Source organism: Mirounga angustirostris, unplaced genomic scaffold, assembly GCF_029215605.1.
Source record: "Mirounga angustirostris isolate CCGP_5_RB_7025 unplaced genomic scaffold, mMirAng1.0.hap1 SCAF_6, whole genome shotgun sequence".
Lineage (NCBI taxonomy): Eukaryota > Metazoa > Chordata > Mammalia > Carnivora > Phocidae > Mirounga > Mirounga angustirostris.
Genome location: NW_026991714.1, coordinates 111,171,928 through 111,192,911, shown reverse-complemented (window position 1 = coordinate 111,192,911; position 20,984 = coordinate 111,171,928). Strand labels below are relative to the sequence as shown.

General features: G+C 48.4%; 2 protein-coding genes across 2 annotated transcripts; both read left to right on the top strand.

Moving 5' to 3' along the window:
* Positions 1-2,098: 2,098 nt before the first annotated feature.
* Positions 2,099-10,155, top strand: LRIT1 (leucine rich repeat, Ig-like and transmembrane domains 1). The gene is made up of 4 exons (XM_045876237.1): positions 2,099-2,220; positions 4,442-4,908; positions 7,569-7,874; positions 8,936-10,155. Exons 1-4 carry the CDS (start codon positions 2,099-2,101, stop codon positions 9,907-9,909), a joined length of 1,869 nt encoding a protein of 622 aa, XP_045732193.1. The 3' UTR covers positions 9,910-10,155.
* A 5,975-nt stretch (positions 10,156-16,130) lies between these two features.
* On the top strand, positions 16,131-20,473 carry LRIT2 (leucine rich repeat, Ig-like and transmembrane domains 2). The gene is made up of 3 exons (XM_045879195.1): positions 16,131-16,240; positions 16,745-17,526; positions 19,713-20,473. Exons 1-3 carry the CDS (start codon positions 16,131-16,133, stop codon positions 20,471-20,473), a joined length of 1,653 nt encoding a protein of 550 aa, XP_045735151.1.
* Positions 20,474-20,984: the final 511 nt, after the last annotated feature.

The following is a 20,984-nucleotide window of genomic DNA, read 5'->3' as shown; positions in this document are numbered from 1 at the left end:
TCCTTTGCAAGGTAAACAAACATCTTTTCCCACGGCCTGCGTAAGTCTTGGTTAGAAGAATACATCATGGATATGGCCTCCAGGGCTGTCGCTCCCAACTCCCACAGGGCATTTACGCTACACAAACATAAAAGTCTCCCAAGGCATGAGCTTGGCACAGAGGGGTTGATGTCTTAGTGGCCCCTCAACCCGCTAAGAGCCTTGCTCCTACAAATGAGAAGTTACGCATTGGCTGACAATGCAATTTACACCCGGAAACACTGATCTAGAGTGATTTCACTCATTTTCAGATAAAGAAACCAAAGGCCTGGAGCTCTATCAACAATATAAGCTAATGTTTAGGCCCCACTAGGAGCCAGGCACTGTGCTAACTGATCTGAGGATGATTCCTATAGCAACTCCATGAATTAGAGACCATCATTCTTTGCATTTCATGTGAGGAAGCAGGCTCAAAGCAGTTAGGAATTGACCTGAGGTCACAGAGTGATTTGTGAATGAAGCTGAAACAAAAGCCCAACCTCCTGTCCCTGGACTCCAGGTCAAGCAGCTCCTTCTATTCTACAAATGTTTACTTCCCATGCTTTTCCTGCTGTTTGTCCCCACTTAATCAAGCCTAACCACCCTGCAAGGCTGAGCTGACAGCCCACATCCTCCTGGAAACCTTTCTTGATAACCCAGTTATCCCTTTTTCCTAATTTCTATCTTGCATTATCCATGTGTCATTACCATATGTCAGGTTTTTTTCATGCCTACAAGATCACAGAAGACTTCAAGGGACAAGGGAAAGCAGGACAGGGCCAGGAATCAAGGGTAGAGCTCCGTTAGGCTAGAGAGAGATGGGAAGACATCCCCAACAGAAGGCGGAAAAGGCAGGTGTGGGAATAATAAAGGCTGCCCTTTTTGGTTTGGGGAGGAGGAGGGACAGGTGGGAAACATTGGGAAAATCATATTGGCTGGATTGGAAGAGAGGAAGAGAGGGAAACCAACATTTCCTGGAAGCCAAGATTGTCAAAACAGGCCTGGCACAGAGCTAGGCATTTTATGTGTGCGCTGGGGCCCTAGGTATCTGCTTGGTCACACTTCACTGGTCTAGGCCTGCCTAAGCCTTTAGGTTCGAGGGCCTGGGGAACCTTCTGGAAAAGCTGAAGGAACCGGGAAGGGCATGCCTGACCAGAGAGCAGAACCTTGAGGTCAAACGTGAAGAATGAATGAGTGAAGGATGATGTCTATGATGGTACAGGGTGGGAGGCAGGCAACAATCAGCAAAAACTGAAAGTGCTTTTTCTAAGAACTCGTGAGATCCTGCTCTGGGACTTTTCTCAGAGTATGATAACCAGAGGAGAGGCATTCTCTCTGCCGTCACACAGAGACACCTCACGCCTTTGGCATTGATGATGATGCCCACGAGGGCTTGGCTTGGACAGTGTATTCTGAGACCGGATGTCCAGGGGACATTCAGGGAGGCAGCTGCTTGCTTGGCAGAGTGGGAAAGTTCATGAGTCCATGGAACATACCTCTGTGGTGTCCCCCAGATCTCTGAATTTGAACCCTGGGATTTGAACCCTGACCCTTGAGCTTGGCTGTTTCTAATGTCTTTATCACCTTCATCTCATTTCTTTCTCCCAATAAAACTCACAGGAGAGAATTTCCAGTGGCCCTTATCATAGGCCAGGTCTGTCTTCATCTTGTGAGCCCAGGCACCTGGCACGGTCTGTGTAGCCCACAGCCTCTCTGACATGGGGTGACTTTGCAGGTGGACAGCCAAGCTGGCCAGTCCATGAGCCACTTGCCCCTGGGTGGCTGCCCACCTGCCCCACCTTGCCACTCCCTGGCCTCTCTGGGCCGGGGGCCATTGCCACCAGAGAGGATCCCCCACCCTCCAGGACTGGGTGATTCCAGGAGCAATAAGCCGCTGAGTGCTGTGCCCAGGGCTCCCCTCCCTAATCCCCAGCCTGTCCCTGTTTATCCGATGGCCTCGGGAGGGGTTGTGTGTGGGGGGGGCTGATGAGCCAGTGGGCAGCTGTTGGGCTTCCTGGGCTGGGACGACAGAGCAGTCCAGGGACAGGCCCCTGTCCGGGTTACAGAGGAGCCAGGAGCCATGAGGGCGGCAGTGGGCATGCTCTGGCTCCTGGCCCTCTGGGGGCACCCCCAAGCCCAGGGCTCCTGCCCCTCTCAATGCAGCTGCAGCCTCCACATCCTGGGTGATGGCAGCAAGGCCAGGTACGGCACCAGGTGTGTGGGATCGGTAGCCCCCCCCCCCGTCTCTGTAGCAGCTAGGCTGGGTTGGGAGGGCTGGATGCTGGGCCCCCAGAATATGGCTGGGTGAGACCTCCATCTTCTGGGCCCTTGAGACCCGGTGCCCTAGGGGGCTGGTCTGCTCTGCATTGTCCTGCAGCCAGCAGGGCGTGGGAAGTACCAAGTCCCTTTACACATGGGGGCGGGGGTGGGGCACAAGAGTGCCCACTCCAAGAAATCCGTCCTGAGTTATCTTCCATGATCCTGGTGGCGAGGAACCCTCTGAAGGGCAGGGGAGGTCTCCCCCTTCCCTCTTTCTTTTCCTCTCCTTCCTTTCTTCCTCCCATTCCACCATCCTCCCTATATCTCCCCAGCCCCTTTTCTCCCAGGCCTCTTCCATTCTCTTGCCTCAGCTCCTGGGGGTACACAATCACGTCCCAGGTATTTCTTACCACCCCACCCATAATGCGACCACCTGCCTCCTCATGCTTTCCCCACTTTGGGGCTCCTCTGGCCCAGCCCCCAGGAGCCTTGGCCTCAACCCATTTCTATGGGCTCTCTGAAAGCCCAGGAGTGCCCATTCCATGCAAGCAAGCACCCCTCCATCCTCAGCCTTTTCTTTCACTTCTCCAAGCCCCACCTGAGCCCCGAGGGCATCTCCATCCTCTCCTCCTCCCCTTCCCTGGGATGTTCCAAAGCCACTGTGATTTGTGGACCCTCGCTCTTCCACCATGGCTCACTCTCCCTTTTCTCTCTGGCAGTCTTTACACCATCTTTTTCCTGACATCTTCAACTTATCCACTAATGACCACTGCATTTCCTGACTTGCTCAGGGATTTTAACTCCCGGCTCAGGGCCTTTCCTACCATCTTTTCAACATTTTGGCATTGCATTCTCCCTTTCTCCCCTCGTCTTCTGATCAGGGCAGCAAGTTATCAGTGTGACTCTTACAATGATCCTGGCAATGGGTGTTGTGTTGACTGGGTGCGAGGGGATGGAGAGAATGGAGAGGCACCCCCAAGAAAGGATACCCCATGTGGTCTGAAAAACAAGAAGAACTCCATTCTTGACCTAAGTCTCTGATGCTCTAACTCATATGGATCAGCAGACGTAAGGATCCTCTCCCCAAGGAAAGCCAGGGCTGAGCCCTGAGCGGGCCAGGAGGTAGCCCATGGTGACGGACAGTGTGACCAGGATGATGAAGAGCCTCTCCTGCCCCTACCTCCAACAGAAAGCACAGGGCTCGAAGTCACACAGCATCAGTGACAGACCTGGTCTTAAAACCCAGTGCTTAATAGAACAAGGTTTAGGAAGTTACTGTCTGGGCTGAGGGATCATTGCAAGGAGCTTGCAGTGCTGGAATACCAAAATTTGTGATAATGGTCAATAAATAGCATTGCACTCCTACCAGTGACAGATAGGCAGAGTGGGTACACAACATGACCTCATTTAACCCCCCAAACCACCCTGTGAGGTGAAGTCTATTACTGGAAACTGAGGAAATAGAAGTTATGTAATATACTCAAGGACACATAGCCAGCAAACAGAGAGCCCAGATGTGAATCCAACTGCGGGGTGCAAAGTCCTAGCTCTTAAACGCTTTAATCATCTCTGGTCCCTGGGTCAGGGGAGTCCTGAGGTACCCAGTGTTTGGCTTCCATTTCTGACGCCCGCTGAGATATATATATATATATATATATATATATATATATATATATATATATATATATATATATAAAATTTATATATTTTTAATGAAGATAAGCCAAAGCAGTCACCAAAACGGAGGTTTAATTTAACAAAGGAACACTTTTAACACCTATGTGCCGTGCTGCAATGCACAAAATGATCTCGGGATTTATGAACACTATTCATTCTTAGTGCACAGCAGGCGGTGTGCGCTGTAATGGGAGGTAACAGTTTAAGCTTGAGTCCTTCAGGCCAGTGAAGAGACCAAAGGGCCCTCTGGGACCCCCGCGCAAGGGTCTGAAAGCAAGAACCGTCCCCCACCCGCCCGCGAAGGGAAATCAGGAGGCTGCTTGTTCCTGGCCCATGTCCAGAGCCCACCGCAGCTCGGAGCCTGGTTCCGGGGCTCGGTGTTCCGTGCAGACCAGGAGGCCTCGTGAAGGGAAGTCCGGGAGGGAGCGGGGGACGATCTCGGACCCGACAGGACCGTGGCTCCAATGTCCCCCATTTCTGTGACCAGGACGGTGGTGTGCAGCGACCCGGACATGACCCTGCCCCCCGCGTCCGTCCCTCCGGACACCTCCAGACTGCGCCTGGAGCGGACGGCCATTCGCAGGGTGCCCGGGGAGGCCTTCAGGCCGCTCGGCCGCCTGGAGCAGCTGTGGCTGCCCTACAACGCGCTCAGCGAGCTCAGCGCCCTGATGCTGCGGGGCCTGCGCCGCCTGCGCGAGCTGCGCCTGCCCGGGAACCGCCTGGCCGCCTTCCCCTGGGCGGCGCTCAAGGACGCCCCCCAGCTGCGGCTGCTGGACCTGCAGGCCAACCGGCTCTCCGCCGTGCCGCCCGAGGCCGCGCGCTTCCTGGGGAACCTCACCTTCCTCGACCTCTCCAACAACCAGCTGATGAGGCTCCCGCAGGAGCTGCTGGCCACCTGGGCTCACCTGCAGACCGGGCCCTTCCTTCCCGGCCACCGCGCCAGGCTGGTGCTAGGTAAGGCGCGGCATCCTTCGCTTGGAGTCACCTTGGGGAGCTTCGGGGCGGGGAGGGGGGCGGGAGTCTTAGGCAAATTATTAAGCCTCTCTGAGTCTCTGTTCCTTACCTGAAAAATAGAAATCTCGCCTGCCTTGGGGGTTCCAGTGAAGACTGGGTGAGAGGCACACACTGGCCGCTTTGGAGCTCAAGCTGCTGCCGGTTCAAATCCCGGCGCTGCCTCTTACTAGCTGTGTGTCCCTGGGGAAATTGCTTAGCTTCTCTGTGCCTTGGTTCCCTTCTGTAAAGAGAGAATGACAATAATATCTATCTCAAAAGGTTGGAGTTGTGGGTAAAAAGACAGCCCTTAGCTCACGGTAGGTACATGTGGCAGGCACAGTCTAGGGGTTAGTAAGTAGTGGTTTGGGCCTAAGGCTCATGTCAGATAGACTGGTTCTCTTTCCTCTGTCCTATGAGGGGATGGTGGCAGAGGGTGGGTGGTAGGGAGTGGATGGGTAGTAGTAGAAGAGAGACCTCCTAGCAGGGTGTGCCTGGAGCCTTGGCTCATAGGGGGTTCAGTACCAGGGGCTGTAGCAATCTTAGAATGGTTTGGGGCAGCTCCTGCCCTAAGGCCCAGGAGAATCTCAGGAGGAGGGAATATTTAGAGGTCTTACTGCCTGGAAGCAGGGCAGGGAACAGCAAGCCCCATTTCAGCTCCATCCACCCTGCAGACTTTCTCATCTGATGAAGGATAGTGTATAGGATACTATTTACATGGAAAAAATTGGTTATTTGAAAATAAAATTTGACTAAATGCCCTTTAAAATATATATATATGCTTTACAGAAAAAGCTAAAGACTCTTTTGCTCCTTCTTCTGATTCTAATTCCTACTCCCCCTTCTAACAGGTAGCTACTGTTATGTTTATTTGCATGTTCCCTATCTTTTAGAATGCATTTACATGCATATATATATGCACATAGAAATTCTGCCTGTGTTTTGCATAAAATTTCATATTGTATAGAGCATATTGTGTATATTAACCAGCACTAACTTTTTCATTCAAAAATATGTCTTGGAGATCTAAGTTACTGCAAATGGATCAATTTCATTTTTTGTAAACTGCATAATTTTCCATAGTAGAGTTATACTACAGTTAATTTAGCCATTCTCCCTTCAATGGACCTTTAGATTGTTTCCATTATTTTACTAACACTTATGATGACACAGAGAACATTCTTGAAAATGCATCCTTGTGCACGCAGACAAATGTTTCTCTAGGATAGGAACTGAAAAGGGGAATCCTAGGTAATGGAGTGTGCACATTAGACATTTTGATATCAGTCTGATAGTCTCCAAGTGGCTGGGCCAGTTCTCACACCCCATCAGTAGTCCATGAGACCACCCATGCAGGTGTTCTCACTCTGAAAGTATATTGCCTATCAATGTGGGGTCTTAGTTCTAGGTGCTGGGGATAGAGCAGAAAAGAAGATAGATGAAAATCTCTTCTCTCATGAGGCTAATAATGAAAAGGGTTGGAACGTTTAATTTTTGCCAGTTTAAGGGGTAAACCTTTCCCTGTCATTTCACTTTGCTGTTTGCATTAATTCTTTGGGGACTCTGTTACAACAGGTGAAAGCCAGCTAGCTCACCACCACAATGGGACAGTGATGATTCTTGGGGTGCAGATGTATCATTAAATGCATTTAATCAGTGACACAGGGTAGCAGCTACCAGAGGGATGGGTTGAGGATGGGTGGGGAAAGGAGCTGGCATCCTCCCAACTAGTGTTCAGAAGGACCTGAGAGTCATGGATGTACAAGCAGATGAATCTAACCCCCCAACCCCAACCCTTGACATTTCCCCTTCCAACTGTATCAAATATATGTATGTAAATAAATCATAAGCCATTGATTCTCAGACATACTATTGAATTTAATAACAGTCTTTGGAGGATAAAAAGACACCACATTAAATGAATTCATTTCATATTTCAGAAATGGAAACATATAAAAAGGAATTGTGTCGTAGAAGTGAGGACACATGATAGCCCTCTATCTGTAGAAGGTTCTTGGGCAGGGTGGGTACAGTGACCTACTTTCATCTCTATAAAGAAGTTCAATTTTAAAGTAAAGAGGGCTGGATATGACATAGGATTTGATTTCCTGGCCTCCTCACTCCTCCCCTTTTGAGCTTGTGCCAGAGGGACCATGGCCCAGAACAGTCACCCTCATTGCTGGGGTGATGCTGAAAGTGTCACATAAGCTGGGAGGACAGAGGTCAAGGGTCAGGGGTCATGAAACAGTTTGAGAAATGGATTTTGGCATATGGCAGGTATTGCTGAAACTCACTGCCTGACCAGTAGCCTGAAAGGATCAGTCCAAGAATGGCAGCAGGAATTGCCGATTTTGTCAGCATGCTGCATGGCTGATCCAAATGCTTAGTGTGATTTATCTTTATTGATGCTTATAGCAGCTCTGAAAGGGAAGTACTGCTATCATTCAAGATTAAGAACCAGCCTAAAGTTCCACAACTAGCGAGGCAAGGAGCTCGAACTGAAGGCCAGTTCTGCTGACTCTGAGCTCAGGACATGCCTTGTCCTCCCTGAAGGGGAAGAGGAGCTGGCCATGGGGAGCTGAATATCCACTGCTCACCGCTTGCCTTCCTTTTCTCCCCTGCAGGGCTGCAGGACAACCCCTGGGCCTGCGACTGCCGCCTCTATGACCTGGCCCTTTTCCTGGAAGGCTGGGCCCCACATCTGGCCTTCATAGAGGCCAGGCTAAAGTGCGCCAGCCCACGCAGCCTGGCCGGAGTGGACTTCAGCCAGCTGGAACTGAGGAAGTGCCAGAGTCCCGAGCTCCGCCCAGGGGTGACCAGCGTCAGGTCTCCACTGGGCGGTGCGGTGTTGCTACGTTGTGGGGCCACCGGCATCCCTGGGCCAGAGATGAGCTGGAGGAGAGCCAACGGGCACCCACTCAACGGCACAGGTGTGTGAGCCACAGGGACTGTGCAGGTTGAGTCGGGGGAGGTCGGGGGACAGTGGCTCTCAACCTGTCCTACATGTTCCAGGAGCCACTCTATCTGGGCCCACCCTGGGAGGAACAAGATGCTGCCATTTTGGTGGAAGATACTCTTAGTATATTTAGTATTTAGAGTAAGTGTCCAAGTTGTAATTGTTAAGCCAGTATCACGAGGAGTAATTAACCATATGAGTTACCATCTCTTGAGCTCCTCATGTGTTAAGTATATTACGCACACAGTGTCATTGAACTTTAAAGAACAACCTGATTATCCTTCTTGTTTTGTAAGTAAACAGATTTTGAGAGGCTAAATGCTTGGCTTACAGTGCAGAGCCTGTGGTCTTTTTGCTGTGTAGACAGAGATGGTTCATCTCTGGCCCGGGTTGGTGGGATTTGCAGGAGTCACGGCCCACCTATGGGCAGAAAGGGGGTTGAGGAGCAATCATTTCTTAGCGCCTGACCAGAAAACCTCATGTCTCTCGTTACTTTCTTTGGCGTCTCCTTCAATTAGGTTGGCAAGTGTTGCTCTAAGACTGAGTTTGAAATCAATTCACAAACAAAACTGGACCAGGATCTCCATTATGTAAAACAGAGTTGAAAATGCTGGGATTGGGGTGGCAGTGGGTCTGGACAGGGTGGTCATGAACTTCCATCTGGGCCTCTGCCTCATGTTCACCTGATGCACCTAAACCCCCAGCCCACCCCCCAAGCGCTGTCTGCTGCCTCGAGGAGTCCGTTCTGTAGGACTCCAGGGTCCTGAAGAATATTGCTTGACGACCTCAGATTTAGAAGGCAGACCGTCTTTAGACTTGGCCTGAACCTAGGTCTCCCCACTTTGAGCCCCGGTAATCTTGATCCCCTTGGCTGATCTAAGAACAGTTGAATGACTCTCAGTGTTTTCTTGGGATGACAAGGTCTGCTGCGTACACACGAGTATGCACAGTCCAAGGGCTGTGAACTTGGCCCTGGCAGGAGGCTAGGGGCCGATGAGCCCATTCATTTTCCCACTTATGCCTCTTTCCCTGCAGTGCACCAGGAAGTCTCCAGCGATGGCACGAGCTGGACGCTGCTGGGCCTGCCTGCTCTGTCCCCCGCTGACTCTGGAGACTACATCTGCCAGGCCAAGAACTTCCTGGGAGTCTCTGAGACTGTCATCTCCCTGGCCATCACTGAACCTCAGGATTCCACGGAACGGAGTGGGAGCCCAGGGGCACCGTGGACAAGTACCGGCGAGGGGGCAGAAGCTGCTGCGTACAACAAGATGGTGGCCAGGCATGTCCCTGACATCCCCAGACCTGCTGTCCTGGCCACCAGGTCCCCTGTGCCCAACATGAAGGGGGAGCTGACCCTCCAGCACTTACAGATGGGGATCCCAGGAGGGCGCTCAAGTGGGCAGGCAGGACGCCAGGAGGCCCGAATGGTGAGGTCTCTCAAGGTGGTGGGAGACACTTACGAGAGCGTGACCTTGGTGTGGAAGACCCCCCAGGCCGGCAACACGACCACCTTCAGTGTCCTCTATGCGGTCTTTGGGCAGCGCAGCATGCGGCGGGTGGTTGTGCCGCCTGGAAAGACCAGCGTCACCATCCGTGGGCTGGTGCCCAAGACCAAGTACGTGGCATGTGTCTGTGTGCGGGACCTGGTGCCCCAGAAGGAGCAGTGTGTCATTTTCTCCACGGACGAGGTGGTAGACGCTGAGGCCACCCAGCGGCTCATCAACGTGGTGGTGATCAGTGTGGCTGTCGTCATCGCCCTGCCCCTCACCCTGCTCGTATGCTGCGGGGCTCTGCAGCGGCGCTGCACCAAGTGCCCCACGGGGGGCTCTGCCGAGGCCGCCGGTGCCTACGTCAACCTGGAGAGGCTGGGCCACAGTGAGGACGGCTCCGAGGAGCTGTCCCAGCACAGCCTCAGTGAGGCCGACAGGCTCCTCTCGGCCTGGTCCAGCACGGACTCTCAGGTCCTGGGCGCCAGGGGGGGCCGGCGGATCAATGAGTACTTCTGCTGAGGGGGGCGCTCCCTCCAGATGCCCGCACACCTGCTGCCGTCCCCTCTCCCTCTGCTCCTCCCACCTGCTTACCCGGACACCCGAGTCCACACTCACCCACTCTTGCCGGCTCGGGTACCTGATTCCTCCTCATACATTTACACTCAGCGACGACTGCTAACTTACTAAGCACTTACGGTGTGCCAGGAAGTGTTCCAAGTGCTTTATGTACATTAGCTTAATCCATTCTCATCGCAGCCCTTCGCAGCAGGCCCTACGTGTTCTCCCCATTTTCCTGGAGAAGAAACGGGGGGATTAACCAACTTGCCTGTATCTGTCAGTTTTTTCTGTGTAACAAATAACAGCCAGATCTCAGTGGTATACAGCAACAAGCCCTTATTTTCACACAATGACAGGTCTGCGGGTTGACCGGGGTGGCTCTGCTCCATGAGTTCTATTTGAGGCCCAGGATGGAGGGTCAGTGGTTACTTGGGACAGACTTCTTTCTTGGAGGGGTCGGATGATACCAGAGGAATGAGCAAAAATAAGCGACGTCTCTTAAGTTCTTGGCTTTAGAACTGGCACACTGCCATTGCCGCCCCTATCTTATCTGCCAAAGCAAGTCCCATGGCCAAAGCCAACTTTCACAGAGCAGACAAGGACAGCTCCCCCAGGGAGGTGATGGCGGGGCAGGAAATAGTGTGCCGAGCAGTGGTCTGATCCTACTACATTGTCCACAGCAGCTCTGGAATCTGGACCAGGAATTGGTTCCAGAGTTGACAGTCCTTACCACTCCCCTCTCTGGCATCTGGATTCCATTTATGCTAGCTTGTAGACACTCACACACGCAACCTCTTTATGTTTTAGCCACATCTGTACAGTCATATACATGCAGAAACACACGCTGTGCTCTCACTGTATACGCTTAGGGATTCTAACATTTTTTTCTCTGAGTGCCATTCTGCCTACATAATCATTTGATTTTCAATAAATTCTAGAGGTTTGGATGATGCCAAAGAGACTCCTGCTCGTTTACTCTCAGAATGTCAGACTGGAGGAATCTGAGTCTGAGAGATCCTTCATGGTGGGTGGCATAGGACATTCAATGCTGTGGGGCATACAGCTCACCTCTGTCCCCATGTAGCAGCCTTTGTTATTTGACTGAAACTTATCTGGGTTCCTGAGGGGGTCTCAGGGCCTTCCCAGTTATTTGAGAAGCCATTTTAAAGTGGGATTCCTGTTCAGTTTGCTTAAAACTGGGAAAGTGCTGAGATATTGTCTCTGCGCACAAGTGAAGGTGAATGTTCCCAGCAAAAGGGTCAATGTTGTGTCTTGTCTGCAGGACTGGGCTCTGACAAGGGGAGCATCCAGGGTGTCTGGTACTAAGGCCTTTAGACAACAACTGCAGAAATTTGGGGACAGCAAGTGATCCAAGGCAACTATTTTGCTGGTATCAACTAAGAGGCCCCATATTGTGTTTAACCTTTGCCAGATATGAAACAGTGTGATGGAGTGATTTTTTTTCTTGAAGATTTTATTTATTTATGAGAGAGAGAGAAGAGGGAGAGAGAGAGAGAGAAAGCGAGCAGGGGGAGGAGCAGAGGGAAAGGGACAAGCAGACTCTGTTCTGAGTGCAGAGCCCGACTTGGGGCTCAATCCCAGGACCCTGAGATCATGACCTGAACCGAAACCAAGAGTCAGACGCTCAACTGACTGAGCCACCCAGGTGTCCCAATGCAGTGATTTCTAAAGCTACTGTACTCCCTCTCATATTTACAAAAGACCTTGTAACATACGACCTTACAACATATTTTCCTGTTTTCTCTCATTTGATCTTTATAACAACCCATCATGGAGGCTGAGCCACTTGATTTTACAGATGAAAAAACTGAAGCCCGATGAGTTGAATAATTTATAGAAAGTACTGATTGATTTTTCTTGGAGGGTCTAAGTCTATGATAACTTTCTGCCAGGCTGAGGTTCTTTATTCAGTGTTGTCTCTGCAGTGTAATCTACAGCAGGTTCACTATGGAAATGGATTTTTCCAAGTCATTGAAAACCATAAGAACTATAAGTCCACCAGTCCAGATGAGAATGGAATTTCCATATATGGATATTTTCTGCCCTTCACCTGAAGGGTACATCTGACTATAACTTATGGGCCATAGCCATTGGTAAGAGAAATTATTTGGTTGGAAGATGACAAAACCACTGTCTACATCATGGGTCAACAAACATATATTTTGTAGAGAAAATCAGTAAATAGTTTAGGCTCTGTGACTACTACTCAACTCCTCTGATGGAATGTGAAAGCAGCTGCAGACAATATGTAATTTAATGGGCATGGCTGTATTCCAATAAAATGTGATCTACAAAAACAGGTGGCAGGCCGGGTTTGGCTCCCAGGCTGCAGTTTTCCAACCCATGATGCAGATTTATCAAGGTATTTCTGCTGTTGAGACCCAAGACTCAAGTCTGATTGTTTGATATTTGAGACTGACAGGCACTCCCTAAATTAGAACAAATATAAGTGCAATAGGTGAAATCAACCACCTATTGAAATGGTGAAAATATTTCCTCTAAGTGATTGGGTGAGCCACTCAAGATTGAGAAATTATTGGCCCAAAGGCAACTAACATCCAGTTTTATTAAACCTTGTTTGAGGAAAATTCAGGAACTTGAAAGTAAGAATTCGTTAGTATTTATCCAATATCACTTGAATGTGTGTGTGTGAGAGAGAGAGAGAGAGAAAGAAAGAGAGAGGAAGAGAGAGAATTCAAACTTTTCAATGATTCATTAAGACCTCCTTTGGTGGTTTGGATAGAATGACCCCCAAGATGGTCAGCTTCCTAATATCCATCTGTCAGTCTTCCTTTGTGTGTTCTGTTTTCCTTGGTTTGCTCTTGTAGAGAAGAACCATCCTGGTTTATGCTCATGAATACTCATGTAACTGGAAAAAAAATCAATTCCCATTGTAAAAAAATAAAATGATGTCTGGTTTATATATTGGTCTTTTGGTATATGAGTCTGGTTAGTATAAGTTGGTCCCTGAAAACCTGCTTAGAGTCCAGGGAAAATAATTTCTGGTCTCCCAGTGATGAAGTCCAGTCTACACCATGGTGATCTTACAGCATGCTGTCCTTGGAAGCCTTGTTTGGAGATTGATTGGAATTATGGCATCTCCATCATGTCTTTTTCTGACTGCAACATGGTTATATTCCTTTTGACCTAGGCAGGGGGTATGTCTGATGTCACTTATCTCAAATTACACATGTACGTTGCAGGGTACAAAAGGCAAGTAACAGAAATTGCATCCTGGAAAGTAGACTTAGGCTACTGAAATTAGGCTATCATTCAAGGGACTCAGTGAACAGTGTGTTTAGAGGTCTTAGAGCTGGAAATTTTTGCTTTAACTATCATGTAATCCAGTAGAGACAAAAATAAACTCAAAAGTACTTGAACATGGTATTTAATTGCAAAGGCATTGTAGTCAGGATAGGTTAGGCTTATGCTATACTAACAATTACCACATTTTGGTGGCTTAGCATAGAAAGATTTAACCCTGTTTTTACAGGGTCTCTTGAGTCTGTGGGAAATATGGTTGGAGGGAGGGCTCTGCTCCATTTATTCACTCAGGGACCCAGGTTGGTGAAGACTCCACCACCTGGAATGTCAACAAGTGCTGTAACAAGGGGAAAGAGAAACTAGAGAATCATGTAGGGGCTTTTAAAACATTATTTCCTCTAACATTTCATTAGCCAGAATATCAGTCACATAGCCTGCTTATTTCAAGAGAGCTTGGGAATGTAGTCATCTGTGTGTCTATCACAGGCATGTCACAGAGCATGGGTAGCCAGGAAGACATCTCATATGTGGTTGACAGCAGAGGGAGGAGTGAGGGAAGAACACCAGCTTGAGAAAGAGGAAAGATAGTGTGTCTGCTTCCTGATATGTCACCTAGTTCTCTAAGCCATCCCGAAGCTCTATTAATGTTGGGGTAGCATTTTCCAAATGAATAGATAGAAAACCATCTTATTAAGGTTCTATTAAGTCTAGCCAGGGAACCACCACCAAGAAGCTATTTATATCTAATTGTTTCATAAACAGAGTGACCCCTTCTCCCACGACTATCTCTACCAATAACTCTAAGAGCCAAGTTCCTGAAAACATCCTGCAGGGAGATGAGGGTGTCATATTCTCAAACTTCTTCCCCTTGTTGTTAAATCTCTTGAGTTTAGGGACACCACTTAACCACTAGTTATTCAAAGTAAATGACATAACCCAGATTTAATTGTCCCAGTCTCTTGCCTTAATTGGCAATGCAGCTACACCCCTGTGCCCATATGCCAAATAAGGAAACCAGAAGATGAAGGGGCCAGAAGAGGAGAAGGAGCAGTGCAGAAGTGGCCTGCATAATTCCATAGATGACATGCCAGTGGATGTTCTTAAGCTTTCAGCAAACCGATGGAAGGTTAGGTTCAGCTGGATTCACTGGAAGAAGATAACACATGATGAATAGAGAAGAAATTGTGGGAATGGAGATCACTTTAGGTCCTTATATTTTGAGGTGAGAAAAATTTACTAGTGGGTTGTGATGCAATGAATTGAATCACATTTTTTCCCAAAAAGCTAGCTTGACAAAATCTTGGCCAACCTAGATTTGGCAGGAATCACATTTTTTTTCCCATAAAGCTAGCTTGGTGCAAGTCTCTGGAGTAAGATCAGAGTTGCCCCCCATCAGGTCAAACTAGCTAGGCCCTTGGGTCCTCTTCACCCTCAGTTTTTGTATATGGGTTGCTTTGGGAAGGGTATGATTGCATGCAAGCAATCTTTGCAGCTGAGCATCAACCCATTCCTTGAAGGGGGGCTAGGCTGCACATCATGTCTAGCACAAGCTTTGTGCTCATTGCACTCTCTTCGTTTTGATTTTTACCTTGAGAAGAATTGCAGAGATCTAGCCAGATTGTAGAGCTAGACAAGAAACTTGAACAAATATATCTGGCTTGGATGGAAAGCCTGGAGTGTAATCAGCTTAGTTGGTGACCCATTTCCCCATCACTGGCTAACTACTAAGCGGATTTTCTTCCTTGAGGCCTTTTGTAGGATATAATGTATATCATGAGTCTTAGGGGAGCTCATGGAATGCCAATATTCACCAAGAAGTACCCCAAGTAATAGGGAAGTAGACTTTGCTGCTCTTCAAGAGTCTGTTGGTAGGGAAGGGAATTAACCTAACTACTGTATGTTAGGTACTTTATTTTATATAGCCTCAAAGTTTCCTACAAACACTATAAAGTATTTATTAATTTCCTCACTTTGCAGAGAAGAAACTGAGACTCGTGGAGGTTAAGTGACCTTCCAAAGATCTCAAGACAAGGAAGCATAAGCTAAAAAGAACATCCCATGGCACAGGATCTATAAAGTTTTGCCCACCAGTGAAGTCCTTGCACCTAGAAAGTGTGTGAAGATGGTCAATAAATATTTGTTGAATGATTAAGAAGTGACAGAGCAAGTATCCAAAATCACATACATCTCACCTTAAAACACAAGTCTCTAATTTTTATCATGTGAAATCCACAGCATTCAGGGAAAGTTGTGAGATCCAGGATAAGAAACACACTTTTGCTTAATCAGAAAATGCAATCTTGTGGTTTAACTTCTGCACCGTGATGCTTCTCTGACTCTGCTCATCCATGTGGCAGAGGCAGCTGTCTTAATGCAGTATAGGAATAAATCCATCACATGAGGTGTGGGGAGAAAGCCAGTGACGGGAGTGGTCACATCTTTGTCACCCACCAACTGTATTCACTTCTAGAGAGTGGTTGAAAATTTGAGCTTTCAGAAGCCAATTGTGATGGATGAAGTATTAGATGAATTCTGGCCAAATAACCTGAACCACAGTGCTCAGGATAGTATTACCTGCTGGTTTTTCAGATCATTTTGTAAGAAAATGAGGGAAGGCAGTATCAATGCTAAATAGGACAACTGGCTTAGAGTTTGCTTTCCAGACTTAAGAACCAGACAAAGGGTGAATTTTGTGATCTTAGTTAAGAGACATAGCTCCCTTTTCATGGGTCTTATTGAGCTTGTGATTTGGGCCATAACAGACCTCAGAGCATCCAGGGGCTTTGCCACTGTTGTGCTGACCTACATCACTATGGATTACCAATAATAGGATTTGCCACTCGGAAGCTTGGACTATACTTATTCAAAACTTGCAAGGTAGTTTCTAACAGAGGAATATGGCTTCAGTTTCTCATTATTTCCTGCTAGTTCTGTTCTTTCTGGATTCACATGAAGCTCAGCCATCCTGTCTGCCAGGATGTATCTGCTCAGAGGACAGTTTCGGCAGGTGCGCTGTGCTACCAAGATGCCAGGAGGTCGTAGGGGATGGGCTTTCTTTGGGGATGATGTGGAGCGGGAACAGGCCTAGATTTGGCAGGAAGTCAGCAAAATCTCTAGTTGGTGCTGAACTTTGGAGAACTGTGCACTTTTACCAAAATGGGTCTCTTTTATTTCAAGTGAATAACATCTATTTTTTCTTTTAATTCATACATCTAATGCCAGAATAAACCTGATCTCATTTCCCTGTTGTTCACCTTTTTTAAAGATATATTTATTTATTTTAGAAAGAGAGAGAGTGAGAGAGTGCTCATGAGTGGGGGGAGGGGCAGAGGGAAAGAGAGAGATGAAGCAGACTCCCCGCTGAGTGGGAGCTCAGTTCGGGGCTTGATCTCAGGACCCTGAGATCATGACTTGCGCGTAACCAAGAGTCAGTCGCTTAACTGACTGAGCCACCCAGGCACCCGCCCCCCCCCCCCATATTCACCTTAAAGCTTTTGTGGTTTTTGTACAGGGCTATGCAGTGCATATCTATCTCTTTGGGAAAGATCCCCAGGAACCATCCTGAAGAGTTAAAGCTGTTGAGAATTGAAAATTCACCCTTATTTGAACTGCCCCGAGGGTCCTTCATCAACATGAGCACGTTGGAATACCTTTGGCTTAATTTTAACAATGTCACTGTGATACACCTAAGAGCCCTGGAGCACCTGTCTGAACTGAAAGAGCTGAGACTGGAGGGGAACAAACTCCGTTCAGTACCATGGACAGCATTCCAAGCCACTCCTGTCCTGAGGGTCTTGGATCTCAAACACAACAGGATCGATGCGCTCCCTGAGCTAGCTCTTCAGTTCTTGGTCAACCTGACCTACCTTGACCTATCCTCCAATAGGCTTACAGTTGTATCCAAGAGTGTCTTCTTGAACTGGCTGGCCTACCAGAAACACCTGCAGCCTGGCTGTGGAGCCAAGATTTTCTCCAGCATGGTCCTGGCACTACACAACAACCCCTGGCTATGTGACTGTCGCCTGAGGGGACTTGTCCAATTTGTAAAGTCCATCAGCATCCCGGTCATCCTGGTGAATTCCTACCTGATGTGCCAACGTCCTCTCTCCAAGGTGGGGCAGCTTTTTCATGAAACTGAACTCAGTGCTTGCATGAAGCCACAGATCTCAACCCCCACTGCCAGCGTCACCATCCAGATGGGACAGAATGTGACCCTGAGATGCCTGGCACGAGCCAGTCCTTCACCAACCATTGCATGGACTTATCCCCTGAGCATGTGGAGGGAATTCGATGGTAAGCCACAGGCGCCCTCTCAATGTATCTGGGGGAATAGTAAGGTCTTACAGCAACAGCAACCTTATCCTCAGTAGGAAGTTTCTGAACTGGGCCAGTAGTGAAGTCAGGGTGAGGGTTAGATTGGGATGGGCCTGAATTATACCGACCACAACAGGTAAGTTTCCAAGATAGTGTTCCACTATTGGCATGATTTTAAATGGTTGCTTGCAGATCTCTATGGAATATATATGCATATGCAAATATATATATTGGAGTTGACTTGACATACTGTATAAATATTATAAAATTATATATGAGAGTCTCCTAGATGCAAATATGTTCTTTGAGAGTCTCCTAGATGCAAAACACTATTCTGTGTGTTTTTAAATCATAGAATTTCTGACTAGGACTGATTCTAGAGATTATCTATTATTTATTTCCTAAAATTGCTGGAGCAGACTCATCTTGTTTGAAATAAGATTTCCAGGCCTCTGCCCTGTAGATTCAGATTCCCTGTGTCCAGGGGAGGGCCTGAGAATAATGTATATTAACAAGTGTTCCCTCTTCTCCCCTCCTCCTTTCCTGAGTAATTATTACTAGTGGGCAAGATTGGGAATTCCTAGATATTGACTGAATTTTACACTTCCCACCACTGTGTTGTTCAGACCTTATTGGCTTGAAGTTGTAATACTGGGACCCTGAGTGAGGAAGTGACCTCCATGGGCCCCACCACAGAGATTCAAACCTGCCTCTCATGCCCTGAAACTCTATGCTGTTTTCATACCTCAGCTGGAATCACCTTTAATGCTACCCTGCAGGGTTGGGACACATCACAAGGCCAGGGATAGCCTCCCTTGAGGTATCTTTAAAGTTGTCTAGAAGTCAACTAGAAATACCTGAATAAAATATAGTAAAATACAGTGAGTTACTCATATATTTGTTTAGCGTAGTGACAAGCCGCTGGAAGATGAAAAAATACCTAAGAAACTGAACTGTTGACTTTTTTCCTATCATTTTGATCACATCTTATTGGGTTGAGATTAAATACCAGTGAAGTAGAAACGTAGGATTTATTGTTGTAGCATCTTGAAGAACAGTGGGATGCATGCAGATGTCTTTTTTAATGCTCTGTAGTCAGTTTCTTTGGTACCATGTTATATGTGCTCTTTCAGTAATAACAACAGCTCACACTGAGCACTCACTATCAAACTTAGGGAATGAGTACTATTATCATCCCATTTTATTAATGAGGAAATTGAGGCCAAGAGAATCTAAGCAACTGGTCCAAAACCATATACTTAGTAAGAGATAGAATCCAGGCATTTGGCTCCAGGCTCTGAGCCTCTCTATATCTGGGAGGTAAAAAGGCAGTTCTTTTAAATATTTTTTTAAGATTTATTTATTTATTTTAGAAAGAAAGCACAAGGGGCGCCTGGGTGGCTCAGTTGGTTAAGCGACTGCCTTCGGCTCAGGTCATGATTCTGGAGTCCCGGGATCGAGTCCCGCATCGGGCTCCCTGCTCGGCAGGGAGTCTGCTTCTCCCTCTGACCCTCCTCCCTCTCATGCTCTCTGTCTCTCATTCTCTCTCTCTCAAATAAATAAATAAAATCTTTAAAAAAAAAAAGAAAGAAAGAAAGCACAAGTTGGGGGAGGGACAGAGGGAGAGGGAGAGAGAGAGGGAGAGAAGCAGACTCCCTGCTGAGCATGGAACCCAACGCGGGGCTGGACCTCACAACCCTGAGATCATGGCTTGAGTCAAAACCAAGAGTTGGATGCTTAACAAATGGAGCCACCCAGGCACCCCCAAAAGGCAATTCTTGAAGCTCACAATAGCACACAGTTGTAAGAGATCTCCTCAAAACCATGCTGTTAGCACAGCAAGGCTTCCGGTGGTTTGGTGGGAGCAGCTAGTGAATTTGGAAGTAGAGTCTTCATAGGCAGAAGAATGCGGTTCCAGTTCAGTCACTGTCTCTGAACATCTCTCTTTATGGGCAAGCTGATTAATCACTCCAATCCTCAACCTCTTATGTGTAAAACTGGGGTACTTACCTTACAGGGTTGCTGAGAGGCCACTACTGGGCACCAAACATATTCTTAATAAATGGTCACTTCCAGCTTAAAAAAGATAACTGGCATTGCTGAACACTGTCCAGCTTGCTATCAGAGACGTGTCTATCAGACCTGTTTTGCTCTCTCTCCCCCAGTGTTGACTTCATCTACTGCAGAAGATACTGCTCTGTCGGAACTCGTCATACCTGCCGTCCACCTGGTAGACAGAGGCAATTACACCTGTGTGGCCTCGAACTCCATCGGCAGGAGCACCCTTGTCATCTCCCTCCACGTCCAGCCCACCCAGGCCCTGACGGCAACCCATTCTCCCTCTTCCCCTTCAGATGGCAATGCCTATGTTGACCTGCGGGTCGTCAGGCAGACAGTGCATGGGATTTTGCTGGAGTGGTTTGCAGTGGCGGATGCCCCTGAGGAGAAATGGTTCACCCTCTACCTTGCATCGGATGAAACGCTCAGGAAGGAGGTGGTGCACATCGGCCCCGGAATCAACACATACACTGTGGAGGACCTCCTGCCGGGCACGAAATACGAGGCATGCCTCAGCCTGGAGGGCCAGCCCGCACGCAGGGGCCGGTGTGTGGTCTTTGTGACGGGCAGAGACCACGGCGAGCTGGAGGGACGGGAGCGCCTGCTGCATGTCACAGTGGTCCTGTGTGTTGTGTTGCTTGCGGTGCCCGTGGGCACCTATGTCTGCGCAGCCCAGGCCCCTTGCAGCTGCAGGGCGTGGGGGCTGCACTGCTGTCCTCAGCGCAGGAAGGCCCCCAGGTGTCCCCGGGCGGCACCGCAGCCCTGGGACCGCTACTGCAGAGAGCACATAGCTGTCTGCGAGGATGGCCTGGGCCACAGAGAGGCTGAAGGGGATGAGGAGCAAGACAGAGAGGAAGACTGGGGCTGAACAGCTCAGGCTGGGCATGGCGGGGGCGGGGGGCAGTGTGGGCCTTTAGTCCCTAACTCAACTTGGCTTGACCCATTTATTCAACACTCTTTATTGAGCACTTACTCTGTTCTGGGCACTGAACTTGACACAATAATCAGGAAGACACAATCCTTCCTGGAAGGGATGCCAGTGGAGCTTTGGCCCGTCTGATTGTCTTATTATACATGGTGGCTGGCAATCAATAAATGTTACTCTTTCCCTATATATAGCCCTGTAACAATTACATAGAACATGCCCCATGTGCTATCCTGTTGGAGAAAGGTAGAATTCTACGCTTTCTACAGGTGAGGGAGCTGAAGACCACAAGGTACAGTGACTTGTGCAGCGTCACCCATCTAGCTGCTGGTGGAGGCACCGCTCAAGAGAGGCTCTCATTCCATTGTTTCCTCTAAATGTCTGCTCTGCAGTGTTCTTGTGTCTCCTTCAGAAAGTATTCTTCTTCCTCTTACTGGAAACCCCCAATGAGATC

What these genes read in the sequence shown, in the direction of transcription:
- LRIT1 (XM_045876237.1), top strand. Translation starts at nt 2,099, where the DNA reads ATGAGGGCGGCAGTGGGCATGCTCTGGCTCCTGGCCCTCTGGGGGCAC. An exon ending in GGTGATGGCAGCAAGGCCAG is followed by an intron (nt 2,221 to 4,441) that starts GTACGGCACCAG and finishes TTCTGTGACCAG; the next exon opens with GACGGTGGTGTGCAGCGACC. An exon ending in CCGCGCCAGGCTGGTGCTAG is followed by an intron (nt 4,909 to 7,568) that starts GTAAGGCGCGGC and finishes TCTCCCCTGCAG; the next exon opens with GGCTGCAGGACAACCCCTGG.
- LRIT2 (XM_045879195.1), top strand. Translation starts at nt 16,131, where the DNA reads ATGGCTTCAGTTTCTCATTATTTCCTGCTAGTTCTGTTCTTTCTGGAT. An exon ending in TCAGAGGACAGTTTCGGCAG is followed by an intron (nt 16,241 to 16,744) that starts GTGCGCTGTGCT and finishes GTTTTTGTACAG; the next exon opens with GGCTATGCAGTGCATATCTA. An exon ending in CATGTGGAGGGAATTCGATG is followed by an intron (nt 17,527 to 19,712) that starts GTAAGCCACAGG and finishes TCTCTCCCCCAG; the next exon opens with TGTTGACTTCATCTACTGCA.